Source organism: Anguilla anguilla, chromosome 17 (assembly GCF_013347855.1).
Source record: "Anguilla anguilla isolate fAngAng1 chromosome 17, fAngAng1.pri, whole genome shotgun sequence".
Classification (NCBI taxonomy): domain Eukaryota; kingdom Metazoa; phylum Chordata; class Actinopteri; order Anguilliformes; family Anguillidae; genus Anguilla; species Anguilla anguilla.
Window position 1 is genome coordinate 25,035,409 of NC_049217.1, and position 22,521 is coordinate 25,057,929.

At 51.4% G+C, this 22,521-nt stretch overlaps 1 protein-coding gene across 3 annotated transcripts in view; it reads left to right on the forward strand.

The window, feature by feature from the left end:
- Window positions 1–22,521, forward strand: part of LOC118216614 (protein sidekick-2-like) — a 70,056-nt gene that overhangs the window by 37,942 nt on the left and 9,593 nt on the right. For 2 of the 3 annotated variants that reach the window (XM_035397950.1, XM_035397952.1), the window contains 35 exons: window positions 474–664; window positions 1,410–1,493; window positions 2,052–2,246; window positions 2,549–2,665; window positions 2,821–2,988; window positions 3,102–3,204; window positions 3,815–3,991; window positions 4,302–4,438; window positions 4,734–4,881; window positions 5,469–5,609; window positions 6,144–6,325; window positions 7,745–7,860; window positions 8,188–8,383; window positions 8,751–8,849; window positions 9,154–9,345; window positions 10,881–11,002; window positions 11,312–11,421; window positions 11,686–11,836; window positions 11,950–12,187; window positions 12,748–12,863; window positions 13,830–14,019; window positions 14,314–14,412; window positions 14,993–15,187; window positions 15,965–16,166; window positions 16,527–16,630; window positions 17,255–17,325; window positions 17,838–17,973; window positions 18,832–18,888; window positions 19,260–19,361; window positions 19,804–19,919; window positions 20,035–20,221; window positions 20,626–20,763; window positions 21,225–21,386; window positions 21,807–21,932; window positions 22,308–22,472. In XM_035397950.1, the coding sequence (XP_035253841.1) occupies window positions 474–664; window positions 1,410–1,493; window positions 2,052–2,246; window positions 2,549–2,665; window positions 2,821–2,988; window positions 3,102–3,204; window positions 3,815–3,991; window positions 4,302–4,438; window positions 4,734–4,881; window positions 5,469–5,609; window positions 6,144–6,325; window positions 7,745–7,860; window positions 8,188–8,383; window positions 8,751–8,849; window positions 9,154–9,345; window positions 10,881–11,002; window positions 11,312–11,421; window positions 11,686–11,836; window positions 11,950–12,187; window positions 12,748–12,863; window positions 13,830–14,019; window positions 14,314–14,412; window positions 14,993–15,187; window positions 15,965–16,166; window positions 16,527–16,630; window positions 17,255–17,325; window positions 17,838–17,973; window positions 18,832–18,888; window positions 19,260–19,361; window positions 19,804–19,919; window positions 20,035–20,221; window positions 20,626–20,763; window positions 21,225–21,386; window positions 21,807–21,932; window positions 22,308–22,472 (5,033 nt within the window). The remainder of the gene's footprint in view (window positions 1–473; window positions 665–1,409; window positions 1,494–2,051; window positions 2,247–2,548; window positions 2,666–2,820; window positions 2,989–3,101; window positions 3,205–3,814; window positions 3,992–4,301; window positions 4,439–4,733; window positions 4,882–5,468; window positions 5,610–6,143; window positions 6,326–7,744; window positions 7,861–8,187; window positions 8,384–8,750; window positions 8,850–9,153; window positions 9,346–10,880; window positions 11,003–11,311; window positions 11,422–11,685; window positions 11,837–11,949; window positions 12,188–12,747; window positions 12,864–13,829; window positions 14,020–14,313; window positions 14,413–14,992; window positions 15,188–15,964; window positions 16,167–16,526; window positions 16,631–17,254; window positions 17,326–17,837; window positions 17,974–18,831; window positions 18,889–19,259; window positions 19,362–19,803; window positions 19,920–20,034; window positions 20,222–20,625; window positions 20,764–21,224; window positions 21,387–21,806; window positions 21,933–22,307; window positions 22,473–22,521) is intronic. The other variant, XM_035397951.1, reaches the window with a different exon arrangement.

A 22,521-nucleotide genomic window follows, 5' to 3' on the forward strand; every position in this document is an offset into this window, starting at 1 on the left:
TCCGGGGCGTAGCGCTGCCGTCGGGCCCTTGAGCGCGGTGCTTAACCTGAACTGCTTCGGTGAACCGTCTCGCGGTGTAAATGGGTCATATGTAAAAAATAAAATAAAAAAAAAATCTAAATAAGCTCTGTAATTTGCACTGGGTAAGAGTGTCTGCAGCAGGAGTGAAATGTAAATGTGAAATGCTAACTGCTGAGCATCTAACAATGTGCAAGAAGAAATGAGTGAGCAATTAGCACATGCTACTACTGTCACTAGAAATAGTAACACTGCTGCAAATGCTTTGCAAAATGTTACAATGGAAAATATCAAAAATGGCTAATCATACACAAAGTAGGGTAGATTATATCAGAACATAGCGTGTATATTTGACCTCCCTCGTGGTCTGCTTTCTGTCTCTGTCCCTTTTGCCTCTCATCCCTCCCCCTCTCCATCCCTCCCTCTCTCTCTCCCTCCCCTCCTCTCTCTCTCAGACCGCTCACCGAGCTCAGTATAACCTGGCGGAAGAACGGCGTTGTGGTAGGCAGCGGTCTGAGCGACTTCAACCGCAGGCTAACCGTGGTCTCGCCGACGGTCGGGGACGGCGGGCTGTACGAGTGCGAGGCGCAGCTTCTCGGCGGCAGCGCGCCGTCGGCCAGGGCTGCGGCTCACCTGCACGTGCTCGGTACCTGCCCGCCTGCACACCTGCACGCCCGCACGCCTCCCCTTCAGTTTACTGTCTCCTCGCTGCTCCGTCACCTGCGCCTGACCGTCACCTCGCTGCCCCACACCACCCCGCCCCACCCCGCTCTGGCCCACTCTGCCCCACACCACCCCGCCCCACCCCACACTGGCCCACTCTGCCCCACACCACCCCGCCCTGGCCCACTCTGCCCCACACCACCCCGCCCCACCCCGCTCTGGCCCACTCTGCCCCACACCACCCCGCCCCACCCCACACTGGCCCACTCTGCCCCACACCACCCCGCCCTGGCCCACTCTGCCCCACACCACCCCGCCCCACCCCGCCCTGGCCCACTCTGCCCCACACCACCCCGCCCTGGCCCACTCTGCCCCACTCCTACCCCCCCTCCCCACTCTGCCCCACACCACCCCACCCCGCTCTGGCCCACTCTGCCCCACACCACCCCGCCCCGGCCCACTCTGCCCCACACCACCCCGCCCCACCCCGCCCTGGCCCACTCTGCCACACTCCACCCCGCCCCACTCCTACCCCCTGCCCCACCCTGCCCCGCTCCGCACTGCTTTGCCCTGCCCCACTCTACCCCTTAGCCTGTAGCATTCCTCAGGCCATGCTGCCTCACCCTTTTGTGGCCACCCCTGTGGGTTTGAAGTTGCACGTTAAGCTTTATTATTTTGGTATTTTGAACCATCCCTCTAATATGCTTTCTGCCATGCTACTTGCCCAGAGCCCCCCCATTTTGTGAAGGAGCCTGAGAAACGCATCACTGCTGAGATGGAGAAGGTGGTGGATATTCCCTGCCAGGCCAAAGGTGCTTGTTTATGTGTGTCTGTGAGTGTACAAGTATATAGTGTACGTATCATGGTGTATAGTGTTTATACTGTGTTGTATAGTGTATATATAGCTTGTGTATAGTCCATGTATAGTGTGTGTATAGTGTATATGTAGTTTGTTTTTAATGTGTGTGTAGTGGTGTAAAGTGTATGCATAGTTTATAGTATATATATAGTTCATGTGCAGTGTGTGTATTGTATGCACAGTGTGTGTATATAGTTTATATAGTGCGTGTGCAGTGTGTGTATTGTATGCACAGTGTGTGTAGTGTATGTATAGTGTATATAGTTTATATAGTGCATGTGCCGTGTGTGTATTGTATGCACAGTGTGTGTAGTGTATGTATAGTGTATATAGTTTATATAGTGCATGTGCCGTGTGTGTATTGTATGCTCAGTGTGTGTAGTGTATGTATAGTGTATATAGTTTATATAGTGCGTGTGCAGTGTGTGAATATTGTGTGTATGATGCGCGCATGGGTTTGCAGGATGGAAGCGGTACAGTACTGCTCTCCCTCCCCTCCCTGTGTCCTCAGGGGTCCCGCAGCCGGACATAGTGTGGTATAAGGATGCTGTGCCCATCAGCCCGGTCAGGACGCCCCGGTACAGGGTGCTGGTGGGGGGCAGCCTGCACATCAACGGCCTGCTGCCCGATGACACCGGAATGTTCCAGTGTTTCGCCCGCAACCGGGCCGGAGAGGTCCAGACCAGCGTCTACGTCGCCGTGACCAGTAGGCCAGCTCAGCCTGCCGCTCAGCTCTCTCTGCCTCTCTCTTCTGTCTCCACCTTGCAATGTCCCTCTGCATTGATCGCTCTCTTTCTTTCTCTCTCTCTCTCTCTCTCTCTGTCTGTCGCACTCTCGTCAACTGAATTCAGAAGAGGGTTTATTATTTGGCACGGGAATGATCACGAGCGTTCTTTATTCATCCTGACGGGTGTATTTATTTATCTCGCCGCGCAGAAGAACTGCGTACGAGGCGTGCGTATGCGTGTCCTGTGTCTCTCTCACCTGTCCAACCCCCCGCCTCCTCAGGCATCGCCCCGAACATCACCGCCGGGCCCAGCGACAGCGCGGTGATCGACGGGCTGTCCGTCGTCCTCCGCTGTGACACGACGGGTGCCCCCCGACCGGCCATCACCTGGCAGAAAGGTGAGTGGCACCTGACCCCCCCCGCCCGCTAGACGCGTGTTTGCGGATGCTGTGCTGGAAAATACGGATGTGTGCGGTTTGGCTGTCCACGAGTGGGCCTAACCTCGCCCCTCCCCTCCTCGCCCCGCCTCCCCCCCCCCCCCCCCCCCCCCCAGGCGAGCGGATTCTGGCCAGCGGCTCTGTCCAGCTGCCCCGCTTCGCCCTGCTGGAGTCCGGCAGCCTGCTCGTAAACCCCTCCCACATGTCGGACGCCGGCGCCTACACCTGCACGGCCAGCAACTCCCGCGGCATCGACGAGGCGTCCGCCCGTCTGGTGGTGCTGGGTACGGGCGTGACCCCTGGCTCCCCTTTCTGTTCAGACCGTGCTGAAGCCTCAGCCCCGCCCACCCTCCCCCCGCTCCCTCTCACGTTCTGTTGGTGTGTCTGTGATCTCCAGCTCGAACCCGCATCACCAGCCCGCCTCAGGACCAGAGCGTCATCAAAGGGACGAAAGCCGTCATGGCCTGCGGAGTGACCCATGACCCCAGCGTCACCGTCAGGTGTGGAAAGGCTGACCCTACCTGTAGCTGATCTACCTGGAACTGACATACCTGTCCCTAATTACATCATTTATCATTACATCATTTAACAGACAATCTCATCCGGAGTATTTTCGCATCTTTCAGTGTAGGAGAGCATGCATGCATTCACATGATTAATATCAGCAGGTGTACTAGGCCTTGCTAACAACATTCCCAGACCACTGAGTATAATAATGCATATAATCCATAGTAAGCTCTAAGAAAAATATGAAACCATAACCTGAATTAACGGAAATGAGAGGAGTACTAGGGGCTGGCGATGGAGCCATGATGCTTTCTGTACAGGTGGGTCTTGAGTCTGAAGATGGCCAGTGATTCTGCTGTCCTGACGACCATGGGCGGTCTCTACTCCCACTGAGCTGACCTGCCTGTCTGTAATGGTTATAAGGACCATGTTACTGTTAGTGTCCTGCGTGTATGTATGTGTGTGTTTGTATACTGTGTGTGTGAGTGTGTGTGTGTGTGTGTGTGTGTACTGGTATGAACTGCAGAACAGATAAGCTGATAATGTACACTGTGTAATATGAGGCGTGTAAGTCTTTGACCATGCTTGCCCGTCTGCTTTAAGCTACGTCTGGGAGAAAGGGGGCGCTGTCCTCAACGTGGGCTCCACCCCCAGGATGCGGCAGGAGGCTGACGGCACGCTGCACATCTCTCAGACCTGGTCAGGTGACATCGGGACCTACACCTGCAGGGTGACCTCCGCGGGGGGCAACGACTCCCGGAGCGCCCACATCCGCGTCAGGTGCTCCGCCCCCCCCCCCCCCCCCCCCCCCGCCACCCTGCGTATGGGATGCGCCAGCGCCCCTGTGGTCCCACCGGGGCTGCGTCTCCAGTGCCAGCCCCCGCCCTGCCCCCTCTACCACTCTGTCTCTGTCTCTGTTCTCACTCACTCCCCTCTCTCTCTACCCTCTCTCTTCCTCTCTGTCTGTCATCCTCTCTCCCCTTTCCCACTCTCTCTCTATTCTTCCTCCGCTGTCTCTCTTCGTCTCCTTGTCTTCTCTCTCTCTCTCTCTCGCTCTTTCTCTCTCCTTCCTTCTGTCCCTCTCACGCAGGCAGCTCCCTCACGCCCCGGAGAACCCTGTGGCCCAGCTCAGCCAATCAGAGAAGAGGGCCATTAACCTGAGCTGGGCGGAGCCCTTCGACGGGAACAGCCCCCTGATTCGCTACATCCTGGAAGTGTCTGAGAACAGTGAGTCTGCTCCTGGGCTCGGAATTCTGGAAGTAGACAGTTCAGTTCCGCGAGCAACAGGCAGGGCTATTAGGAAACTGGAAACACAGCTGAAGAATGAGAACTTTGGGAGAGCTGGAATAATATGAGTGCCTAGGAATACTGTGGAAAGACTGGGAATCCTAGGAATGACAACGGGAAGTGCATCATGGAAGTAATGGGGTGTAACAGAGAAGGCTTTGAATTACCGCTCCTCCTTTAACGATGTGTCTGTCTGTCCGCCTGCCTTTTCCGTGCGTCTGTCCGTGCGGCCCAGACGCTCCGTGGGCCGCGCTCCTGGCCGGCATCGGGCCCGAGGCCGGCAGCGTGACGGTCAGCAGGCTCATCCCCGCTCGCTCCTACCAGTTCCGCCTCTGCGCCGTCAACGACGTGGGCAAAGGGCCGTTCAGCCGCGAGACCACCCGGTGAGGACCCCGCCGTGGCCACGCCTCTCCGTTAGGTCATATCCATCCTCGTTCAGTTTTATTCTGCTTGGCGGACGTTCTCATGCATTGCGTTATGTTACATTTTATCCGAAGCGACGTACAAAAAAGCGCATGTCAAGGCCATTGGAACAACTACAAAACACAGGTTCAATTAGGTACAATACTCTTTTTGTACAGTTATTCATAGCCAATGAATAACTGTACAAAATGTCAGTTGTCAGTTGGAACACCTGTGTTGCTTTTTATTGTTAATCAACTTAAAACTTAAAGGACACGTGTTGATTGAATCCCTGCTGTCGTCTCTCTCTTCTTCAGAGATGGAGTGACACGTTTGACGTTTGAGAGAGGGAGTGAGAGTGAGAGTGAGAGTGAGAGTGAGAGTGAGAGTGAGAGTGAGAGTGAGAGTGAGAGTGAGAGTGAGAGTGAGAGTGAGAGTGAGAGTGAGAGTGAGAGTGAGAGTGAGAGTGTGTTTTGGCCCCTGGGGTTTCTCTGTGTTCCCCAGACAGACTGCAGACAGGCAGGTAGCGTGACGGTGTCTCATGCCTCTCTCCCCCTCCCCCCTGCAGGCTGTCCCTCCCAGAGGAGCCCCCGAGTGCCCCTCCTCAGACAGTGATCGCGAGCGCACGCACTAACCAGTCCATCATGATCCAGTGGCAGCCCCCGCCCGAGTCCCACCAGAACGGCCCCCTGCAGGGCTACGTCGTCCGGTGAGTGCCCCGCCCGCAGGAGGCCGCGCCCACCCCCACCCCCACCCCCAAACAGCGACGCCACGCCCACCCCCACCCCCAAACAGCGACGCCGCGCCCACCCCCACCCCCAAACAGCGACGCCACATCCACCCCCACCCCCACCCCCAAACAGCGACGCCACATCCACCCCCACCCCCACCCCCAAACAGCGACGCCACGCCCACCCAGACCACAGCCGTTTCCCATCTCAAACTCCCCAATCGCACGCACCGCACCCTAGCCTCTTCAGCATAATCTCTCTTTTCTCGTGATGACTTTCTCCTATGTCTCTCCTTCCTGTTCTCCTCCTCTCTGTCTCTCCTTCCTGTTCTCCTCCTCTCTGTCTCTCCGTCCTGTTCTCCTCCTCTCTGTCTCTCCTTCCTGTTCTCCTCCTCTCTGTCTCTCCTTCCTGTTTTCCTCCTCTTTGTCTCTCCTTCCTGTTCTCCTCCTCTCTGTCTCTCCTTCCTGTTCTCCTCCTCTCTGTCTCTCCTTCCTGTTTTCTTCCTCTCTCAGCTACTGCTTGGCAGGGCTCCCGGTGGGCTACCAGTTCAGGAACATCACCAACCCGGACCAGACCAACCTGCTGCTGGAGGACCTGATCATCTGGACCAGCTACGAGATCGAGGTGGCGGCCTACAACGGAGCCGGGCTGGGCACCTTCAGCCACAAGGTGACCGAGTGGACGCTGCAGGGAGGTGAGGCTGCGCGCTCTCAGCAAAACAGTCAGTACCTCTAACAAGCGGCTCCTGTCGTGGTCAGTGCCCCTAACGAGCGGCTCCTGTCGTGGTCAGTGCTGCTAACGAGCAGCTCCTGTCGTGGTCAGTGCTGCTAACGAGCAGCTCCTGTCGTGGTCAGTGCCCCTAACGAGCGGCTCCTGTCGTGGTCAGTGCTGCTAACGAGCAGCTCCTGTCGTGGTCAGTGCTGCTAACGAGCTGCTCCTGTCGTGGTCAGTGCCCCTAACGAGCGGCTCCTGTCGTGGTCAGTGCTGCTAACGAGCAGCTCCTGTCGTGGTCAGTGCTGCTAACGAGCAGCTCCTGTCGTGGTCAGTGCTGCTAATGAGCGGCTCCTGTCGTGGTCAGTGCCCCTAACGAGCGGCTCCTGTCGTGGTCAGTGCTGCTAATGAGCGGCTCCTGTCGTGGTCAGTGCCCCTAACGAGCGGCTCCTGTCGTGGTCAGTGCCCCTAATGAGCAGCTCCTGTCGTGGTCAGTGCTGCTAATGAGCGGCTCCTGTCGTGGTCAGTACTGCTAACGAGCGGCTCCTGTCGTGGTCAGTGCTGCTGACGTCAGTGCTGCGTCGTTCTCATCCTTGGTCTCTTACCTTGGTCAGTTCTGCAAACAAGCTAATTTTACCACAGCACTGTGAAGGACCTACTGTTCACAGTCAGTAAATTTCTCACCCAGATCATGTGTCTGGCCAGCTTTGTCATTACTTACAGCCACATATGCAACCATGCACCATTTGCCTCTGCTAAATCACGTTTAACAGTGAAAGTGCCATTCATTTTTTATGATAAAGATGTGATTTATATAAATCCACTATAATGAAGGCACGGGGGGTGTAAATCATGTCTATCTGCATATGAAAAATTTAAATGAAACAAGGTTTTAATGGAGAAGATTATTGATATTTAATGTTCTGAAGTGACATTCTCAATTATATTTCATCTTTATCTTATTATATTCAAAGAAACTGTGAAGGCAAAAAGACAAAAGAAAATTAAGATGATGAACTACCAATGGAAACACATAACGATAACCAAATTCATGCTGGTTCAGTCAGTGGTTATAAAATGCATCTCTTAAAAAGTGTCGTTCTTCTTTTAGTTTTAAAAGTTTTAAGCAGGTCAGTTTGACCCAAACCGTACACAAGGGTTAAACTACTGTATACTGGCACACAGTGACCTGTGAGAAGAGCTGTCAATATGACCTCACATGCTATGGAACACTGTAGGGCTTTGACCCCCCCCCCCCCCCCTCCCTCCTGGGCAAGTTCTGTGTGTGATTGGCAGCCGGGGGTGGGACCGTGCGGGGCCGTAGGTGTGCGGGTAGCTGTACTCACTCTGCGTCTGTTGCCTGAAGCTCCCTCCTTTTTCTGTCCTTCTCACGCTTCCACAGTGCCCACTATCCCTCCTGGCAACGTGCGAGCCGAGGTGGTCAACTCCACCACCGTCCACGTGACCTGGAGCGCCCCCAGCCCCCAGTTCGTCAATGGCATCAACCAGGGCTACAAGGTGAGCTACAGTGCCACGCTGACCTCTAGTGCTGGGATGAAGAACTGTCTTCTACTGCCGGAACCTTGCCTGAGTTGTTGTGCTGTATTGTCTTCTGTCGTTTAACTCCTTGTGAATGTCTAGTTGACTATCGGCATGTTTTTTGAGTTTATAAATTGGGCACGGATTGCAGTGGGCGATCAACCTTATTTGGTCAAGTGTCTTTAATTACATTTAAATAATATTTAGTGGGAATCGAGAAATCCTGCCGTATTGTTTCAGGTTGAGGCTGAATGTGCTGCGTTTTTCTTAAATCTTGGCTCAAATCTGCCTCCCCTAATCATTTAGCTGTTGGCATGGGAACCAGGTCAAGAGGAGGAGGCTACCGTGGTGACGGTGAGGCCCAACTTCCAGGACAGCGTCCACGTAGGTTACGTCACAGGACTGAAGAAGTTCACAGAGTACTTCACCTCGGTGCTGTGCTTCACCACGCCCGGGGACGGACCGCGCAGTCCTCCTCAGCGACTGCGCACGCACGAGGACAGTGAGTGTTAAAAAAGTAAAAAATAAAATAAAATACATTTGGCGCTGTGGTTTTCAATAGGACATAGTATTCAGTAGTCATTGTGTTCGTGCAATGAGCCTTTTGGTGGTGCATAAGTCTCACAATATTCTTGTATAGTGAGTCTCAGTGTGCACTTTGACTTGACTGTTCTTTGTATGTAGGGGTGTAGTGTTCAGTGGTTCATGTTTTCCTGCCATACTCAAAGTTGCATGTGACTGTGGTATCCACGGTCACTTGTATTAAACTTGTATTAAAGCTGATGGGATATCCCTGGTCTTCGTTGTGAGGTTGGTGCAGGCAATGTCTATGGTATCTCATCCCATCTGATTGGCTGTTGCGTTTCCAGCCCCTGGTGCCGTGGGCCACTTGAGCTTCACAGAGATCCTGGACACGTCTCTGAAAGTGAGCTGGAGAGAGCCGTCAGAGAAGAATGGTGTTCTCACAGGTACACGTGTACACACACATACACGTGGTGCATCCATGCACACACACACACACACACACGTACACGGGTGCTCATGCTCAGATGTGCTCTCACAAACATAGCTACCATCACACACCCACCCATTCAACACAGATGCTCATACGGTCTTTTTGTCTCTCTCTCTCTCTTTCTCACTCACTCACTCACTCAAACACACACACACACTCACACACACACACAAAGCACTGTTCAACCCCTGCCTCCCTCCATACCCCTGCCTGTGTGTGCCCCCCCCCCCCCCCCCCCACCCCCCCCCCGTCTGCAGGGTACCGCATCTCCTGGGAAGAGTACAACCGCACCAGCACCCGGGTCACCCACTACCTGCCCAACGTGACGCAGGAGTACCGGGTCACCGGTCTGACTGCCCTCACCACCTACACCATCCAGGTGGCTGGGATGACCTCCAAAGGCCAGGGCCTGCTGTCCTCCTCCACCATCTCCTCTGGCGTTCCCCCCGGTCAGTGTCTCCCACACGGACTGCAGAAATAACATGGAGAAAGTGACTGTGATGTCACGCATTCACTTTTCGTGGGCTTGCAAAAAGCATTTTGAAAGGGTTGGAAGTGCAGTTTTCGTGCAGCCATATTGTAGAAATTGGAGCAAGAGACTGTGCAATTTGGCAAAGGGTCATGGAAAAAAGTTACTTGTATGGAAGTTTTGGGCTATGGCTGGGAACAGTGTGATTGGCAGCAACGACTGTATACAACTTGTATACTCAATAGTAGGCGACTGGACTGATTCGGACATGCCCCTGGTCTTGACTGCTTGGTCTCCCATCCCCTATTAGGGATCAGTTGAGGCCAGTCCTAGGGGCTTTTGACTGTTATGCTGTAGTACACTTGTCTGTCACCAGAGGGCACTCTTGGAGCTCTGCCGTAACACAGCCTTGACAGTCGTGCACACGCCCATCACCATTGTTCTGCATCAGGGGTCTGCAGCCCCCCCGGTTCTGGAGAGCAGAAGGCTCTGCTGGCTTTTGTTTTCACCGTAAAATCTGCGCCCAGTTCAGGCCCAATTCAGTGAGTTAACTGTGTCATCAACTGCTCTACAATCGACTAATTAAGTGCGGAGTAACAAGGAAAGCGAGCAGAGCCTAGCTAACATGATCATTTGACGCTTTTATCCAACATTTTTTTTATAGCAACATACTGTACAGAACAGGAAAACAAAGTCTAACTGTCTCAGGAATACAAAAAATTGATATAACCAGGCATCACAGAGCAATGTACCCTTTCAGGTGATTCTTACTAGTAGGATAGCTAGCTCTCAAGTAGCCGTAGGTGAGACACATTGCTGGGCCGCCTGGTCTAGCATAGTCACATGTGAAATCTCGCAGCCGTACTAGCCAGTCTAGCAGCGGATTCATGTGAAAATCTTGGGGGTGGCATGATGTCTCCCCTTAAACCTATAAATATGCCCTAAAATGTGGGAATCTACGTGCGTAAGTTTTCAGTTGCGGTTTTGACATATGACATACATATGTAGATGTATGACATATGATAAAGGTCTGACGTATGTTGTGTATCAGTGCAACACGTACTTGGTCATGCAGATTTCCTTTGATAGATGGCCTTTTCTCATACTGTACCTAGGCTTTGTTAAGACTTGTAATGTATAGCCATGTGATACAGTGGCAGGAGAGTGTCATTTGTCCTGTTTTTATCTGCCTTGGCAGGGGATTTAACCTATATCCTTCTGGGATTGGGGTGGACACTTGGAAGGACAAATGTTGATTGAATCCAGGCCCCAGCTTATTCATTATCAGTCATATCACACTTTCGCATTCCTGAGACTAGCACTGCAATTTTATGCTTGTGTAAGTGGCTCTGGATGTGAGCATCTTAGCGATTGTGATGTCATTTCATTATATGATGATGGTTGAGTCCCCTCCCACAGTCACCTCTTACAGCTCTGTTTAGGAGTTTTCCTTTTGCCTGGCTCTGTAAATCCTCACCCTCTCTTATCCAATACCCCCACCCCACCCCTCCACAGAGATTCCTGGCCCCCCCACCAACATGGCCATCTCCAACATCGGCCCCCGCTCTGTCACCTTGCAGTTCAAACCTGGCTACGATGGCAAAACGTCAATCTCCTGCTGGCAGGTGGAGGCCCAGGTGAGTGATGGAGAGAAGCCTCTCCCCCACCAGAGTGGAGGAGCCTATGGCGTACCGTGCGTCTGTCCCCCCCATTGTTACAGCATGCGCCACTCAAAAACTCCCAAATATGGGATTATCGTGAAATAGCAAAACATTTGGGTTCGTCAGATGGGAATTTTTAGTTTTGTTTATTCATCCTTTTTAGGTGAGTCATGAGGTGTTTGTAGTGCACTGAGCTGAGTGACAGGTCTCAATGTCTGTTTATAAAAAGAGCAAAATGACAAAAAAGTGGACTGAATAGTGCCGTGTCTGTGTGTGTCCTGTCAGATTGGTATAGTTGGAGAGAACGAGGAGTGGGTGACTGTCCATGAGCTGCCCAATGAACCTGATGCCCGGTCTCTCGTGGTGCCCGACCTCAACCCCTACACATTCTACAGGTACCCATAATATGCCCCTTTACCTTCTACAGGTACACATAATATGCCCCTTTACCTTCTGAAGCTACCCTTACCGTGCACATACAACTTCTACAGGTACCCATACTATACCCCTGTACCTTCATACAGGTAGACATAACATATGTCTATACTTTCTTTAGGTACCCATGCTATACCCCTATACTTATACCTTTTACAGGTACACATACTATACAAAACTATACCTTCTACAAGTGCCCATCTATGATATTTCTCTGTGTCCAGGTTTCGAATGCGTCAGGTGAACATCGTGGGCACCAGCCCCCCCAGCCAACCGTCCCGTAAGATCCAGACCCTGCAGGCGCCTCCTGACATCGCCCCCGGCAACGTCTCCTTGCGTACGGCTAGCGAGACAAGCCTGTGGCTGCGATGGGTGGTAAGTGCGTTGCGTATAGCACGTGTGCCTGTCTGCCGCGGCGTATTTATAGCTCTGAATGTGTGCGTTTGCGTGTGAGAGTTCTGCGTTCAGCGGCGTTCTCTGTGGGACAGCCCCTTCCTGAGTGGGAGTACAACGGCAGCCCGGAGCTGGTGGGGTACCGGGTCCAGTACAGCCAGGTCAGGCCCCAGGACCGGCTGCTCTACCACGTCATCCCCGATCGCCTGGAGCGCGAGTTCACCATCGAGGACCTGGAGGAGTGGACCCAGTACCAGGTCAGCATTCAGGCGCTCAACGGCATCGGAGCGGGACCCTGGAGCCGGCCCGTCCAAGGGAGAACCAGAGAGTCCGGTGAGCCATTATATTACATTACACAAATACACACTCTCTCACACACACACACGCACACACACACACACACACACACACACACACACACACTCCCTCTCACACACACACACACACACACACACACCCTCTCTCGCACATACACACACACACGCACACACAAACACACAAACACACTCTCACTCACACGCGCACACACACGCGCACATACACACACGCACTCTCACACACACACACGACACACACAAACACATTCTCACACACACACACACACACACACAAACATTCTCACACACACACACACACACACAAACACACTCTCTCACACACACACACACTGATGTACTTGGGTAACGTGTCTTCCTAGCGACTGCAATGTAATATAATGACGTATAATGATATAATAATGACTGAGGTCCCTCCCCCAGTACCCTCTTATAGCCTTGTTTAGGAGGTGTTATTTGTGTTCCTGGGTCACTAACTCCTCGCCCTCTCTCGTTCATTTATTGCAACACAAAAACATCTCCAATATTCGAATGCTACACCTCCCTCTCCTCCGACAGTCCCTTCCAGTGGCCCCACCAACGTCTCGGCCTTCGCCGCCACCTCCAGCAGCATCCTGGTGCGCTGGTCCGAGGTCCCCGAACCCGACCGCAACGGGCTGATCCTGGGGTACAAGGTACGCCGCGCCATACGGCAGGATGCCCTTTTCCTACCGGAGGCGCTGCTGCAGTACGCCATTTTGTTATGTCAATGCCCATATTGCAAACAAGCAGCAGTAAGTACTTAAACTTGCTTCTTATCATGAACTTGGTTTGTTATCATAACTAATCTATGCTGTGGCCTTGATAAACCTGTGAGCTTATCTTTTGCTTATAATGGACGGGTGGCTGCTTGCCGGTAAATTGAACCATATGGAGCCAGACTCACTGCAGGCTGCTTTAACTTGCGGCCTGTGGTGTGTTTCAGCTGCATTGTATTTCATTGGGTGGAGAGAGGTTTGGTCAAAGGTAACTTGCAAGATGTTAACAACAAACCAAGTGCAAATAGTCGCAAAAGACAACAGAGTATACAGCCACTGTGGATATGTTATGCAAAGCTTTTTTGATTCGGCCACTGTGCGTGTATGTTATAGTAGTGGGAATATCTAGTCACAATTCAATTCCATTTCAATTCAGTTTTATTTGAATAGCGTAGGCATTGTAGGCATTGTTACAAAGCAGCTTTAGGGAGATCTGGGTCTCATACACATACCTACACACACACAGCAGATGCGTCCTTCTTCACTGACAGTTCCTCCCCATCCTTGGTTTCCCTCCTCTCCCTGCTCACTCTATCCAATCCTCTCTTGATTTCTCTCTCTCTCTCTCTCTCTCCCTCTCCCTCCCCTTTATCTGCATCCATTCAGATATGCTGTCTTTTCATGACAAGAGATCTTGTGCTGTTAAACTACTAAACTCATAGATGATGACATTGTATATCTCTGGCCTGGACTCTCTACCTCTTTTCCTCCTCTCCCTCTTTCTCCATTTCAATATCTTCCTCTCTTCTTTCCTCTGTCTGTATCTCTGTTCCTCTCTCTCTGCCCTGCCCCTCTCTCTGTCTCCCTCCATGCACCCCCCCCCCCTTCCCCCCACCCTGGCAGGTGTTGTATAAGGACAGAGATGAAGACTCTTCTCTGCAGTTCTGGACAGTGGAGGGGAACACCACTCACAGTGTCCAGCTTACAGGATTGGGGAAGTACATTCTGTACCAGATCCAGGTCCTGGCCTTCACCCGCATCGGAGATGGGATGCCCAGCTCACCCCCCGTCCTGGAAAGGACCCTGGATGATGGTAGGCATGCATTCTGGCCCCATCCCAAGAGACCATATTTAGGAGGCTACAGCTCCATGACTTCTGCACCTCTGCTGCCATGTCAGCCATTTTCTTTAATGTGATCCAAGCACCCTTCTCACCACAGTGAAGAACTGAGGATTGCTCTTAATCCTCTAAAAATTGATTTAACAGCTTGCCGTTTATTCCCAACTTGTCTAATTTAAAATACAGTGTCCCATTCTGAAGTAATATGACATTCCGCTATCCTGTTCCTCTCCTGTTCCTCTTAAAATCCCCCTTTGTGCCCTTTAGTGCCAGGCCCGCCAGTGGGGATTCTGTTCTCCGAGGTGCGGACCTCCTCTGTGTGCCTCACCTGGCAACCTCCCGCACAGCCCAACGGAATCATCCTGGGTGAGGTTCCCCCCCCTCACATTCCAGGTTCCACCCCATGCGTTCTCTGTACTCAAAGTCGTGAGAGGGTTTGGGGCAGGATGCAAAATGAGCATGAACAAAGATATGCCACTTAAAATTTTGAGTCAATATTCAAACATATGTTAGGCCACTCTCCACCATGCCCTACAACCTCTGTATCTCTCCATCTTGTTCCACCCTCATACCCCACATCATCTGTAGCTCGCCTTCTTTCCTCCCTTGTTATCACTCATTCCCTGCGCCATCTCTATCTCTCCTGCTCTTCTCCCTTGCTATTGCTCATGTCCTACACAATCTATCTCTCCTTCTCTCCTCCCTTGTTATCACCCATTCCCTACGCCATCTCTATCTCTCTTTCTCTTCTCCCTTGACATCACTCTTATCCTACACCACCACTGTTCCTCATTTTCCCCGCCCTATCTAAGTCATGCCACGGACCCTATGCCACCCAGTAATGTCCACCTACACATCTGTTAATATGAAGAAGTTTTTTTTTATAAACCTAGGCCCAATGCCAACCAATAGCCATTGCGTTCTCTGACCGTGTCTTGTCACCCAGCCTATCAGATGGCGTACCGGCTGAACTCCACCAGCAGCTCGGCGGCCGTGGTGGAGCTTCTGAGACCCGGCGCCCGGCGGCACACGGTGACCGGGCTGGAGCCGGAGCGGGTCTACGTGTTCCGCCTCACGGCCCAGACGCGCAAGGGCTGGGGAGAGGCGGCGGAGGCTCTGGTGATCACCACGGAGAAGAGGGGTACAGCCCGCACGCGCAGCCCCGTGTTTGGCACGCAGAAAGAGGAGAGGAACACAAAATACTGGCAAATCAAAGGCCAAATGCGAAATAATCATGCAAACAAAACTGTACAGTTAAAGTACAGTTTCTTTTTTTTAACTCACGCTCTGGGCATGATAGATTGGGCGGCAGTGTGGTATAATTGGTAAGGAGTTGCTCTTGTAACCTAAAGGTCATTGGTTCGATTCCCAGCTAGGACACTGCCTTTGTAGCCTTGAGCAAGCTACTTAACCTGCATTACTTCAGTATGTATCCAGATGTATACATGGATGCAATATAAAAGCTATGAATAAAAATAAGGATAAGAGCATCTGCTAATTGCCTGCAATGAAATGGCGTCCTCACAGGGGTGACTCACTGGAGCAAACGAAAGTACGAGAGGTGTGGTCTTCTCTAACGCATCTGTGCTCTGCATGGCTGTTGAAATGTTAAGCTGCATGACAAGGAGGCTAAATAGGCTGCGTGGGCTGTAGGCTGTATGCACATCTCTGGCAAGTGAATAAATGTCCAGTTCGTCATTTGTGGCGCCAGTCAGGTCTGACGTCAGCGTGCAAAGCGAAGTTCACGGCTGTGTGCGACGGTGCCTTAAATCCACCGGCAGACACGGAGTGATGCGAAGAATCGTTTAAGTGCCTTAAATAAACCCTCCACCCCGGAGAGAGGCGCAAGCAGACTGCCCTGGTTCTCGGAGAGGGAAGGTCTAAAAGCTGAAAGGGTCTTTCTGCTTCCTCCGGTCAGCTCGCCCGCAGCCCTCCGCCCGCCCCCTGGTGCCGCAGGAGGAGGTCCAGGCCCGCAGCGTGCTGTTGTCATGGGAACCGGGCAGCGACGGCCTCTCGCCGGTGCGCTATTACACCATCCAGGCCAGGGAGCTGCCGGACGGCAACTGGACGGTCCACTCCGCCTCGGTCAGCCACGAGTCCACCTCCTACTTCGTGGACAGGTGAGGTTACTGCGGTTGATTTGAACTGTTTGGGAGAGAGATATCAATAGAATAGCGATTAGGGAGAGATGTAACTGTGTATCTAGAGAAGGGGTTAGGGAGAGATATAACAGTGTAGAGTAGGGGTTAGGCAGAGATGTAACGGCGTATCTAGAGTAGGGGTTAGGGAGAGATATCAGTGTAGAGTAGCGGTTAGGAAGAGATATATCATTGTAGAGTAGGGGTTAGGGAGAGATATATCAGTGTAGAGTAGGGGTTAGGGTGAGATATATCAGTGTAGAGTAGGGGTTTGGGAGATGGCCGGGTACAGTTATGTGTTAGTTAATGAGTCACTGGAACCCTGTCCCTCTCCCGTTGCAGACTCAAGCCCTTCACTTCATACCAGTTCAGAGTGAAGGCCACTAATGACATCGGGGACAGCGAGTACAGCGACTCGAGTGAGGCCGTCACCACGCTGCAGGATGGTAACGACCTCTCACCTCTGAACCCAACCTGACCCCTGACCCCTCCCCATTTCATCTGTGTGAACTCCTCATCTATTTTTTTTTCAGTCATCTGTGACTCATTACTTCTTTTATCACCATCAGCAGCACCACTGCTGCAGTTGATGTGTGTAATCTGGGCGTTACGTTAAGCTGAACTACAGCCAATGGTGTTTTACAAACTGCATGCTCTGTCTTGCCGACAAGTCAGAAATACTGCGATAGAAAGCTTGCCAGTGAAAAGGGTTCATTGTTTAAGCAATTTTCTTCAGTAGGTGATGTCACAGATGAAGGAAGAGGGCATCGTTGTGTTCTCTCTCGGCTTGATTCGTGCCTAATACTGAAGTTACACATGCCACAGTCATCAAGGCATTTGCCTTGGATCTTGAATGTTCTGCCACACATTCTGCTAATTACCTTGTTTGGCCTGCCTTACCCGTGGATAGTGTTTCTGTGTGTGTCTGACGTATGTGATCCTAATGGTGGCCAGCCTGGTTGATTGACACCATGCATGACACCATGCATGTGATGTGATGTAATGCAGTTGTGGATAAACATTGCTATGTCTACGGGCTTAGTCTCTCCCTCTCTTTTTTCCCCTTTCAGTGCCTGATGAAGCTCCCACAATCCTCTCTGTCACGCCACACACCATGACCTCGGTGCTGGTACGCTGGCAGGCAAGTGGCGGGAGGGACGCTGCTGTGGGACTGTGGGAAATTTCACTGCTATCGCAACTGGCATGGTCAGCCACAAGACTGAATCATCACCCCTGCTTGAATGAAACAGTGTACTGAAGACACAAAATGGAGGATCTGAGCCAACGACTGTCCATAGTTATAGTAGAGCCAGTGCCAACTCTGGGTGTTTCAAGTGTAATTTTCTTCGGGTTAAGAAAACAATCATGTCCTAATGTAACTGAAAACCTTTTTGGAAGACTTCAAGACATTTTGAAGACCACCTCCTGAAGGTGGGAGACGATGAAAGAATGGTCAGCAGAGAAGTAAAACAAGAAGTAGAATGAGACAACAATTTGAAAGTCATATAAATTTTGTTCAGGTCAAAACTCTTGAAATGTTAAAAATAAGAACGTGATTTTTGCCACGTGCGGGAGAATGGGGACGTGCTGTAGGAGTGGCTAGGTAATCGTTAGCTGTTTGTCTGAGGTTCTCAAACCTTCCTGCTCCCTCAGCCCCCCCCTGAGGAGAGGATAAATGGAGTTCTGCTGGGGTATCGGGTGCGGTACCGAGAGCTCCACTACGACCGGCCGCACGGTTTCACCATCCAAACCATCAGCAGCCCCTCCGTCAGCTGGGCCGAGCTCACCTGTGAGTTCCCGCCAGACTCTCACCTGTGATTACCCTAAAACCCCCAGACTCTCACCTGTGATTACCCTAAGACCCCCAGACTCTCACCTGTGATTACCCTAAGACCCCCAGACTCTCACCTGTGATTACCCTAAGACCCCCAGACTCTCACCTGTGATTACCCTAAGACCCCCAGACTCTCACCTGTGATTACCCTAAAACCCCCAGACTCTCGCCTGTGATTACCCTAAAACCCCCAGACTCTCACCTGTGATTACCCAAAACCCCCAGACTCTCGCCTGTGATTACCCTAAAACCCCCAGACTCTCACCTGTGATTACCCTAAGACCCCCAGACTCTCGCTTGTGATTACCCTAAAACCCCCAGACTCTCACCTGTGATTACCCTAAGACCCCCAGACTCTCACCTGTGATTACCCTAAAACTGCCAAACTTTCACCAGGGATTACCCTAACCCCCAATACGCTCACCTATAAGTACCCGAACACCCCCTAAACTCTTACCTACTAGTCTGAATACACACCTCTACCCTAACCCTATAAAACTGTCTACCACACCCTCTTTCAGCACAAATATACTAATACTATATACTATACTTTCAATGTCTGGTTATATTTCTCTTTTTGTAATTTGTGATTCACAGCTTCTCTTGTCTCATTTACATTTGTATCCTATCCTCAGCTTTGAGTCCTTGGTGCTTCTCTATGTTTTCTTCACCCAGTGCTTGATCTAACTGTAGTGTGCCCAAATGCACTCATCTCTGTCTGTTATTCTCCTCTTCTCCCCTGCTCTAAACCCCCCAATGGCCCCCTGACCTGACCCCGCCCTGCCCCACCCGGGCTTATGCCTCCTCACCCAGCCCCATACAGTATGCGCAACTTGAACCAGACCTCACTTACCCAGTACCAGCTGGACAGTAAGTATCTCTCTCTTTCTCTCTCTCTCTCTGTATCTCTCTCTCTCTTTGCCTCTCATTTTAATTAAATTCTCATACAATTTCACAGTCTTGAAGAATTAACGTTTGAGCTCTGTCTCTAGGAATGTTAGGCCTTGAGATCTGAGAAACTTGAGATTTCATTATTGTGACTTTACTTGCAACCTGAAACTTGAGTTGCCACTTGCCACTTGTACCTTGCAACCTCTGTAAACACTTGACAATTTAAGTTACGTGGTTTGAAACTTGGCTTCATCCATTTTGTCCTCTATCAAGTATGCTGTCATGCTTCTGTCTCAGTTTTGATGTCTCAGTGTGAACTGTGGGTAATGTAGTTGTTTTGTTATCTTCAGATCTTAGCAAACACAAGCGCTATGAGATCCGCGTGAGCATTTACAATGCGGTGGGAGAGGGGCCGACCAGCACACCCCAGGAAGTGTTTGTGGGAGAGGCAGGTAAGGATGGACCTGCCTTTTGTAGTCCCATCCATCACAGTCATATATAATTGACTACAAATACCAGACCATCTAAAAGATGCCGTCTTCTAATTCCTTCCGTAGGAGATTAAGAGCTTTGTCAAGTGTTGCAGGTCCGAAAGCTCAGATGAATTTTATAGACATTGCTTTACCACTAATTGTTACCATCACAGCCACTAGTATCACATTGTTTTTCCTACAGGAAATCGTCAGAAATTTGATCTCACCATTTAATATTAATTTCTACCACCTACACTGAGGTTTCCTATCTACTGTTGTTCCAACGCAGACGGAAGCTGGCATGGGTTAATCTGTCATTTTTTATCCACACATTTCTCTGCCCCTTTCATTTCATTCAGATGGGGAAAAGCAGGGAGGGTCATGTTGTTTAAAGGTTTTGCAATCCTTTTCTTTCTTCCAGTCCCCACAGCCCCGCCCCAAAATGTGGCCATCCAATCAGCAACTGCCACCCAGCTAGACGTCACATGGGATCCCCCACCTTTGGAGGCGCAGAATGGGGACATTCAGGGGTACAAGGTGAGTTTTCAAGGAGGGTGGCTCTCTGGAGACATTTTGACATATTGGGAGGGGGTGGGGGGTGCTGTCTGAGTGATTGATTTATTGACAGGTGCCCCCGCCCCCTTTCCCGTAGATATACTTCTGGGAGTTCCAGCTCCGGAATGAAACGGAGCGACAGCAGACGCTCTTCCTGCCGGAGAGCGGAGCGAAGCTGAAGAATCTCACTGGCTACACCACCTACATGATCAGCGTGGCTGCCTTCAATGCCGCTGGAGACGGCCCTCGCAGCACGCCCACCAGGGGGCGCACTCAGCAAGCAGGTGGGGCAGGGAGCATGGGAAGGGCGGAACAGGGCGCGATCACATCCATCAAAATGAGAACGCAGCACTGGGTGTAAATATAGCACACAGGCATGGCACTGTCCAGTTAACAGGTGGGCATAGCAAAGCCAGATATAGCACAGTCCAGCTAAGCACAGCAAAGTATGGCACAGTCCAGATGAGCACTGTGAGGTATAACACAAACCAGACAAGCACAACAAGGTATAGCACAGTCCAGATGAGCTCAGAAAAGTATAGCACAGTTCAGATGAGCACTGCGAGGAATAGCACAGCCCAGACAAGCACAACAAGGTATAGCACAGTCCAGACGAACACAGCAAGGTATAGAATATTCCAGATAACGGATGGATACCTGTAACCCCTGTCTCCTGCCTTTGCCTCAGCACCCAGCTCTCCCAGCTTCATCCACTTCCGCGAGCTCACCACCACCTCCGTCAACGTATCCTGGGGGGAGCCCACGCACCCCAACGGCATGATCGAGGGGTACCGCCTTGTCTACGAGCCCTGCACGCCCGTGGATGGTAGGCCCCGCCCCATTCTGCACGTGCAGAACTCATGTGCTGTTTCTCAATGCTGACTGTTTCTCAAGGTGGCCAATGTGTGCAATAGCCTGTCAGGTCACACAGTGGAGACAGAAACTCGGGGGATTTACAAGACCGGGCTTGATACGGCGTTAGATACCATCTAGTCTGTAGGTGATCATAGCACTAGGTACAATTTAGTTAGGAAAATGGCGAGCATTGTTAGGCTGAATGGCCTGTTCTCGTCATTTTGTTGTGTTGTTTATGTTTATTTTACGTTGTGTTGTGTTCTGTTGTGTTGTTTTACGTTACACATTACGTTACGTTATGACTGCACACTGTATCTGTCCCTATGTAGCCTTCCACCTTGTGAAGACCATGTTGTGTGTGTGATTGTCTGCGGTTGGCTGACTGGGAGTTTATCTGCGCCTGAGTGTTCTCCTGTGCTCATTCTGCTTCAGGCGTCAGTAAGATCGTGACGGTCGACGTGAAAGGCAGTGCCGCCCACTGGATGAAGATCAAGGACCTGGTGGAAGGAGTCACCTACAGCTTCCGCATCCGGGCCAAAACCTTCACCTACGGACCCCACGTTGAGGCCAACGTTACGACAGGGCCCGGGGAAGGTCTGCCGCACGCGTGTCTTCCTGTGTTTCTGTCTGCCCGAGTGACCGTTTGCCTGTCTGACTGCCCGTGTTGATCCATTTCTGTTCTATTCCTCCTGAAAGACCGACAGTGTGTGGTCTCCTTGTTGAATGCTGCACATTCGTTTGGAACGTTTGAACACTGTCGTATCTTGTATGTTTTCCATGCTTTGTGTGATTTTTGTTGTTTGTTTGTAGTATTTACGTTTTACTCTTTTTGTGATTCTGCTGGTTGCCTTATTGCCCTTGTCCTATCATGGCTCGCTCTTCCTTGTTTTCTTCTAACATTGTCGAGATGATGTGTGTCTTCTGTAGTGATGCTCGTGGGGTGTAAGGTGTGAGGTGTGTGGAGACAGTTGTGCGGTGCCATAAGGTCTTTATCCCCCCCCCCCCCCCCCTCAGGAGCACCTGGCCCCCCAGGGGAGCCCTTCATATCCCGCTCCAGCACGGCCATCACCCTCCACTGGTCAAATGGGGATCCTGGACGAGCCCCCATCACCCACTATGTCATCGAGGCTAGGCCTTCAGGTCAGCCAGAAAGTATGGGCTGTGCTGTCTATCACAGACTAAGAAAACAGTGCCAGGAGCAGGGGTACCCAAACTCCCTGAGTCCATAATCCACTAAAAAGGGGGAATACAGTTTTTCTGTGACCCCACCCCTTATTAAAATGTAGTCTGGCATATGTCTTCAAATAGCAAATTCAGATGTCTTCCTGATCATGATCAAAATAACTGGTACAGTGTGTGTAGCCTGTGTAGTGTGAATGTCAATGGGAGTGGTTTAAATACTGCTAGTTATTTTATTAAGTTAGTGTTGCGGGTGGTTTTCTGTCACCATAGAAACATGTCTGTAGAGTGCAATTTCTGTTTGCTCTCGTGAACTTCTCCCTCCATCTATCTCAGATGAGGGACTGTGGGACATCCTTGTCAAGAACGTCCCAAAGGAAGTGACGTCGTACACGCTTGACATGAACACCCTGAAGGAAGGGGTCAGCTATGACTTCCGGGTCATTGGGGTCAATGATTACGGCTACGGCTCGCCCAGTGTGCCGTCACCTTCCATCTCTGGTTAGTTAAAGCTACGCGTTCAGGATTCTGTGTTCGTTTTTTCTCCTAT